This window comes from Etheostoma cragini, chromosome 8 (genome assembly GCF_013103735.1).
Source record: "Etheostoma cragini isolate CJK2018 chromosome 8, CSU_Ecrag_1.0, whole genome shotgun sequence".
Taxonomy (NCBI): domain Eukaryota; kingdom Metazoa; phylum Chordata; class Actinopteri; order Perciformes; family Percidae; genus Etheostoma; species Etheostoma cragini.
Genome location: NC_048414.1, coordinates 29,361,182 through 29,369,329, shown reverse-complemented (window position 1 = coordinate 29,369,329; position 8,148 = coordinate 29,361,182). Strand labels below are relative to the sequence as shown.

Below are 8,148 nucleotides of genomic sequence, written 5' to 3'. Positions count from 1 at the left end.
TAACCATAGTCCTCAGATTGGACAGATAGTCCAGCTAGCTGTCTGGATTTACCCTGCAGAGATCTGAGGACCAGGTAATCATAGTCCTCAGACATCCACCAGAGGTTAGAATGCCAACACAGAGACAGAGGACGGGGACGAAGGTTAGAACGCCAACACAGAGACAGAGGACAAGGGCGGACATCTAGTGAAAAGATATTCGGTGCAATATCTGGCGGCACTTGAACAATCCCAAAAGGGGAACATTATGTACATAGACTACATCGTGTCTGAATGTTGTTGCAGAGTCTTTTCCTCTGCTACAAGAAGGACATTTCTTGTCTGATTATTTCACGTTTCATCTCCTGTCAACTCTGCAGGTAATTGAGACATTACTTTTCAGCACATTTGTGTCTTGGAAGGCCTTCTTCCCCTTGGTGAGGGACGACTCCGACTGTACTTACACATTCATAACAGGTGATTGCTTTATTTCTATTAGCACAGGTCTGTCTAATTCATGTAAAGGGGTGTAGGAGGTTCTCATTGGTGCCTGTGAGAAACAATAAAAACTCAACCGCTGTTTGGTTGTTCTAAATACAGAAGCCAAAATGAGCAGTTTGAGTAGTTGTTTGGTTTATGAAGTGTCAGAAATGGTGGGAAATGTGTTCTTATTTCCCAAATTCCAAGATGACGTCCTCAAAGTCTTGTTTTGTCCACAATACAAGATATTCCCTCTTCATTAAGAGAATTTTTATTTTGTGATAATCCATCAACATACGTTACACTGAACCTACTAGTCAAAATAATTCATCATTTCAGTTTCTTTAACTCAGAAATGATGAATATAAAGTTTAATTGACCATGAATTCCAAAAAGAAGTGTAAAACTAGTGTTAACATGTTGTAGAGGAGTTGGCTAAGAAGGTGGACCAGAGACACAGACTTGGATTATTTTATGCGGTATAAACAGAGAACTTTTGACCCGGGAGGAGAACAAGTGCACGGTCGATGGGAAGACAACACAAGGGTTGTATGATTTTGATTAGTGTCAAAATCATACAAGACTTGTAGAGATGCGCGGTTCGGTAACCAGGAGTTTCCGTTGTGCCCAGGAGGAGCAGGGGATAAGTTGCTGATGCCTGGGACGGGCTTCCTGACGGTAGGCTCTGCCAGCACCCTGGCCTTCTGCCAGGTCCTACGAGAGGAGTATCCTCAGGTGCCCTGCAAACTCAACCAGGTGAGACTGCAATGAACCATACAGCACAGCTGATAGAAGAGACCTGCCTAACCTGATGTGTGGCTCAGAGTGGCAATATCCTGTTCAGGCCCGTTTTAAACATGACACTTGTCTTTCACATGAAAGTTGTAAAGGATTGGAAATTAAATTGTATTTATTTCATTAGCTTCAGTATACATATTAGGGTGACCAAACATCCTCATATTTAGAACATTTTTTCATATTTATTTGACAATTATTTTGTTACAGGTTGTTACATAATTTATTTATATTTATTTTTATACCATTGAGGCATAATAAAGCATGTTCATTAACCTCTGAGAAGCCTGTCTGAATTCTTGTTTCGAGGCCGGCCGAATGTCATCTTTTTTGGAAATCAGAAAATGATCAATCTAATACATATGTGCTCTGTAAATAATTTGTCCTGTGTTCTCCTGTGAGAAAATCCAATCATAAACCAAAAAGGACTAAAAAGGTATTTCATTTGATTTCATGATGGCCCTAGTTTTACTTTACTTCAGTGGAACGGTATTTATCTGCAGAGATGTAAAAGATTTCTGATCTAATATATGAAATTACGACAACTGCTAACTGGTCATGTGATGACCGATCACATGACCCGGGGGTTAAGTTTAGTGGTCTTTACAGTTACATTTCGCCAAGAAAAGGTGACTGTGAGCCAGCAACAGGGTGCCGTGAGGGGATGGTCCTTTCAGCGGCCATTGCAGTTTTGTTTAACCGACGAAAGGTAACCGAGAGGTCCCAAAAACGACTGGTTACGCGTAGTGGTTTGGATTCAAACACGGATCCCTTTAAGTAGCCACTCTGACGCTCAGACTTCCAACCATCCACTCCAAACCAACCAGCCGACAGTGTGCAGGGCTGCAGACCCGATAAGAAGGAGAAACACAGCTTCCTTTAAACATTAAACACTTGGATATCATCAGGTTTTGGGCTATGCCGCACATCGCTACGCTGACCTTTACAAGACGCTGGTTGACAGAATGAAAGAGGGACGCGGTGTTAACACGGTCCAACAAGTACGCCACCGGTAGTAAACAGTGTAAACTGCTTAGTCAGAATATCGTCTTTTTCCAAAAAAGGGCAAAAACAGTAACATTATGTGCATGTCACTGTGATGGAATGCATACAAATGACCATTTGTAGTTATTTGTATGAATGGTTCATAAGAACAGCCTGCTCCTTCATATCCTTCCTGTCATCTCTAACCCACCCTTGCGTGTATCCTCCCCTCTCTCTTCACCCGTCTCCCTTTTTTGATTGGTTCTGGCAGGTGAAGATCGACGCAGGTGTAGCCACTCCAGAGCGCATGACACCTGGTTACCTGAACCACCTGGATCTGGGCGAGGCGGTTGCCACCCTTGTGGAAAGACGAAACACCTCCCACACCGTCTTCACCGTCAACTGTCCTGCAGACTTAAAAACGGTCCTTCTGGAGAGGAACCTTTAGACTGGGAAGGCCTTGCTCCAGCACTACATCTTCTGCTCCTACTCTTACTGAACTCTCCAGAAACACGTTTGAAATGTCTTTGGTTCCTATGTTTTCTTCTCCCACAAGTCTGTACCCCATCCATGCCCAACTTTATGTGAATTGTCTGTTGTTCCAACTCTGTATAATCAGCCACCTGTTCTCAGACTGTTAACTGTTTGTGTTATGTGTGATATGTCTGTTAAAAAATTGCACCGGATTTGAAATAATCACCTTCTCATTGTTGCCTGCTTCTGTACCAATATCACACTATTCTGTTCTGTCTTCCACATTGTTGGGAGGCATGATACCCAATGTAATCCCACCTTTACTACATGGACCTACCTAATACACTTGGTATGAAACTAGACCTCTTAGGCCCAACCCATTGGACAGAGCAGGTGAAGATTGAAAGCACAGGAAGGAGGGATTTCAAGTTCCCCAGAGGCTGTTTGGTTGTAGGTCTACACACCTGGAATTAAAGGTACCCTGTGGAGCTATGGAGCAATGTTCTGTATCAGCACGCCTAACACAACCACTTCATAATCTTCCAATGATTGGCAGTTGGTGGCGGGAACTGCTCATAAACATAGCAACGCCCAAGCAAAAATCAAGGGAGAAGATTGCTAGCTAGCAAAAAAGTATGTAAATAATGCAGGTTTTAAGACAAAAACTGACTGCAGATGTTTAATGAAGAGGGAAATGGTATTCAACATGTTTGTTAGGCTTACAGAAAGCTTACATGACAACTCCACATGGAATCTTTAACATCTGGACATATGGCTAAAAGTGCAAGATGGTTAAAGAGGAAAGGCAATACTGTACTTACACGTCATGTCCTGATATGATTAGGATTTATGTTTATATGTTTAGTATTTGACATGTTTTAGCCCCCGGTTTCAGACTTGAAATGTTTGCGAAGTGGTGGACACATTAGGAAAGTTTGGCAACGGTAGTGTAGCTTCATGAATTGGGACGACTGCACACCCATTCCTGCAGTCTCTCCTCGAAGACCTTCATGGTGCTGCACTGGGCTGCAGACACAAAAACATGACCCAAGTAATTAGAATAAAATGTGAAGAATGAAAAAAAGAGTTTTGTCACCTCTGCACCCCCTTTCAGACAATTTGTCAAGCACTTACCACGTACCAATAAAAAATATATGTGCCACATCTTTTATCCTGTGTTGATCTTCGGGGTGGGGCGGGTTTGACACATTTACAGTACACCCCCCCCCCTAGCGTGACTCTCTGTCCCGTTCTCAAGCACCAGCACCGACCCCCCATGGGCCCCTTTATCTGCCGCCCGGTATTTGGGCCATGTCTTCATAGAAACTAACCAGCCTTAGATAAACTAAACAGAAGGTTGGGGGCCCCGGCAGTCTGAAGGGGGGTGTGGTATTGTTTACTGTCCCGGTAATGCATACATGCTTCCACAACTAGAATGTTAATTTGCCCTGCCAATGAAGATGCCTTTACTGACGCTCTGGGATACATTTAGTCATCAGTCACAGTTTTTGTTTTGAACTGATCGGCTGACAGCTCAATTAGGCCAAATGAGAATTAAACGGCGAGGCAGAACCTACCGGGCCCCGCTCTCTCCCTTCCTTTCTCTCCCCCTGAAAGAGGAAATGGTCAAACACACCCACACAACGGCCATGTTCACCTTCTGAAGATGACTCAGCTCACTCAAATAGGAAAAGAAAACTGGCTTTTGTTTAGGAGGAACGAGGGGCCACGACCTTCTAAAGAGAAAGGACATGTGGGTGAGCAGATTAAGTGAAATTAGAGAAAATAAGGTTAAACATTGGCATTGATAAGAAAAAGCAGGGTTAGCCAAAAGAATAATGTGGAAATGTAGATTCATTTTAGTCACGCCAGCAGCGTGGCCCTTGAGATGTCTGTTGGTCAGGTCCCAACCTAAACGTCTGACAGCATTAGTGTTACAGACGCCACTGGAGGTTGGCCCCAAATGGAGAAAGAGCAGCCAAAGAATGATGAGCTTGATCACTTATTAAACAAAAAAGCAGCGGGCAGAATCCAGAATACAGGGAAGACAGACTACCATAATAAGACAAGACAGGAAAACAGACTACCACAATAAGACAAAACACCCAAACCATAACATCCAGTCCCAAAATGTCCCAGTTAGAGAGGAAATGCTGTAAACATATTCTTTGTGAATCATTTCCTGAAAGAGCCAAGCAGGCCTGCCCTGTTGCACCATCCAAATTTCTTTGACACTTCATATTTTCATCATGTAGTTTTGCTAGCTCGAAGTTAGTTGTTTCCCAAAGCGAAGGGTTTGTGAGAATAGACGGAAAGGGACGTGTCAGGCTTTATCCTGGAAATGTCTGATGGGGGGGATCACGAGGAGCTATAGCCGAGGGTACACAAGAGAAGGATTGCCAGAAGCCGTGCAGCTGAAAGAGTTGCTTAGGTTTATATTTTAAGTTTTTAATGTCTTAGCAGTATTAAGTGGGCCCTGCCCTCTACCTAATGAAAGACGTTTTTGTTAGAATACGCACATGATAGCAGCGAATAAGGAAGAGCAGTGTAACAGTCAAAAGGTCCTTCTGGTTTTAATTAAAAACTTGAGTGGCTGAGACCAGACGGATTCAAATTTGAAACCAGAGTTGTGATCTTGGCAGTGACGGCGCTCGGTCCTTCGTGAGAAAGCAACGAGCTATCACCTTCCCCTGGCCTGGAGAGCCAATAGGAGTCACAGCATTGTGGACAAAGGAGACAGAAAGGTAGTCAGTCTCCAGGGTTTCCCTACGTCTGTGGAAGACTGAGGTGCACATACTTGGCGGGAGGTTTAGTGGTCCTCACCTTAAAAAATGTTATGATTTTCAATAAAAACAATAAGCCATTTGATATGCATTTAGGACTCTCTCTCCCCCTTTCCTGTCTACAGCTGTCCAGTCTATTAAAGGCTAAAATGCCCAAAACATCTTAAACATAAAAAGGCTTTAAGACAAAACCTGCTAAACAAATCCACTGGGGACCAACTACAATCATTAGATCTGAGAAAATCTGTAATTTAGTTAGTTTTGATGCCCACCTGGATTTTATAATGATTTGGCTTAGGTGCTGGAACCCTGAGTATCTTTTTAGTGACAGCTGCCTGCATGCTGGCTGCTTTGGAAATGATTGATATACAAAGGTTTGTACACTCCAGTGGCTCGTGACTTATCAGCGTCCAGCTTTGAGGTCGGAACTCTCGAGGCACGCCATCTCCGCCAGGGTGTGTCCCCCAGTCCCTGACACTGCAGTAAAACACACACAGCTGTGTGCCAGCATGTCACACACAGTTAACCAACTATAGACTAATTGGTTCAAAATGTGGTCTTGTAAAGTGTGACAACATTTTTACCACCCCTCTCATATTAGGAGGAACACTTGTTTCTTTCACTAGGATTTCCATTTCTTTCAGGACAAAAAGTTAAACAAAAAATAGCTTTTTTTAAGCAGTAATGTGTTGTCTTCCTGTAGACACTTCTCATCAATTTCATCAATTTCTTTCTGTGTTTCTTTTTTCCACATGCTTTTTATGTTTTTTCTGTTGTTCTTTTGGCAACTTTTGTTTCAAATGCCATAAAATGAAATAAACCACCTTTTTTCAAGAAAAGTAGTGAACTGATAATTCCTTTTACTTGTAAAGAGCCCTGAAACTGCGCAGTATGGCTAGTTATTTAAACCTGTAGCAGGAGGAGATGACCCCACAGACCTGGAATGACTCAAGGAACTCTGAAACTGCAGTTCAATCGGTATGGGGGCGGCAAGATAAGTGACCTGGAAGGGGACAAAAAGAACACTCAGTGAGACGGAAAAAGAACACTCATGAAGAGAAAGAGCAAGAGAACGCCAGCAAGAGGAGGACGACGGCGGGGCTGTGGCTTCTGGTGGTGCTCTGACTGATTCCCAGCGGCATGTTGTTATTTCTTCAAGTTCCCAGGCTTCTGCTGCTATTCAGCCATGTGCCCATCCCAGCATCCTGCAGCATCCCCACAGAGACACCCTCACAAAACAAACACAAAAACATGTCACATCAGCACCTTCGTACTGGGTGTCAGGAGGAAGGTACTGCTTCTTTTTTCTATTGAATTGTTTGAATAGATTTTTTACAGTACATTTAATTGAAAATGAAACTAGACAACTAAGATTTTTTTTTAAATTTAAGCGACCCATATGCCCTTTTCACAGGAGAAAATGTAACATGTCATAGCTGCACAGATGTATTTAATTACATTAACGGTACTCCCATTCCATTATACCGTGTGTGTGTCTCTTTCTATATTATAATTTTTTTTTTTTTTTCGATGTTGTGTCGGCAGAAGAGCCTGAGAATGTCACATAACGAGTCAGACCACAACACACACATTACATGATTTAAATATTGCTCTCTTTATTGAACCATCTCTCAAACACACATTCACCAGTCACATATTCCCAACATTTCACAGTAAAACAGTTATATTGACATAACTTTGTTCTTAACAGTTCTTAAGTTCGAAACAGTTCTTGGGACATCTTTTCACATCTTTTGGACCCATGGAAAATAAAATATTAAAATATAAGCAAACAAACGACAATTTCAAAAACTACTTTTTTCCGGCTGTGACACTGGATCCATGTCTGCTTCAGGTGTGTCTTCAAAACACATACCAAGAATATGTTTGTATATTTTAGCCGCCTATTTATTACACATTAAGTACAAGTTAATTCCCTGTCTGTAATTATCTGGGGAACAAGAATGTGCCACAAAGAAACTTTCAATTCATTTTGAGGCTTTAACTGTAGTACTGCAACCATAACAAGACTTGGACACAAATAGGGACCGATTCCAAACTGTAAAGTTTCCAGTGATTATTTGTACACGTTGGTAAAATGAATAGAAACCAAAAGCTGCCTGGAAGGGATGAATGCACACTCAAGACTTAAAAGCAAGTTAAAAATCTGCATGCTTTAGAGAACGGTCACTCAGGACAACATGATCTACAACCGGCTTAAAAAAATGCAAGAACACCACCAGGCCCTTTCAGGTAAACACTGACTCTGCATTTGCTTAAAACCAAACAGCTTGAAGGACTTTATAGAAAATGTCAAATATCAGCTAACAAGGTCCTCCAATCACGTCTAATCAACATGACAGTCTCTTTGAAACCATACGTCTGATCGTTTTCTCAAGATTTACCATATTCATTTCCAAATAAATTGGTTGCCATATGGCTCCCATTCTATGGTGGATTTGGGGCAATTGCAGCGTAAAGGGAAGCATTTGGAACTTGGCAAAAATCAGCTGTGAAAATGGGTTTACCGGTAAGCTTTCCTTTGGAGTTTGGGGATTTCGAAACTTGGGATTAGAAGATAAATGCCTTGTGGCACGCACACACACACACACACACACACACACACACACACACACACACACACACACACACA

General features: G+C 42.2%; 2 protein-coding genes across 2 annotated transcripts in view; both read left to right on the top strand.

Moving 5' to 3' along the window:
• The window catches only part of si:dkey-238o13.4 (uncharacterized protein LOC560780 homolog), a 4,394-nt gene extending 1,235 nt beyond the window's left edge, over nt 1-3,159 (top strand). The window contains exons 2-4 of the mRNA XM_034879803.1: nt 258-456; nt 1,091-1,215; nt 2,510-3,159. Of these exons, the coding sequence (XP_034735694.1) occupies nt 258-456; nt 1,091-1,215; nt 2,510-2,686 (501 nt within the window). The 3' untranslated portion in view covers nt 2,687-3,159. The remainder of the gene's footprint in view (nt 1-257; nt 457-1,090; nt 1,216-2,509) is intronic.
• gan (gigaxonin) overlaps nt 1-8,148 on the top strand; it is a 322,832-nt gene that overhangs the window by 202,458 nt on the left and 112,226 nt on the right. The gene's annotated exons all lie outside the window — the stretch shown is intronic.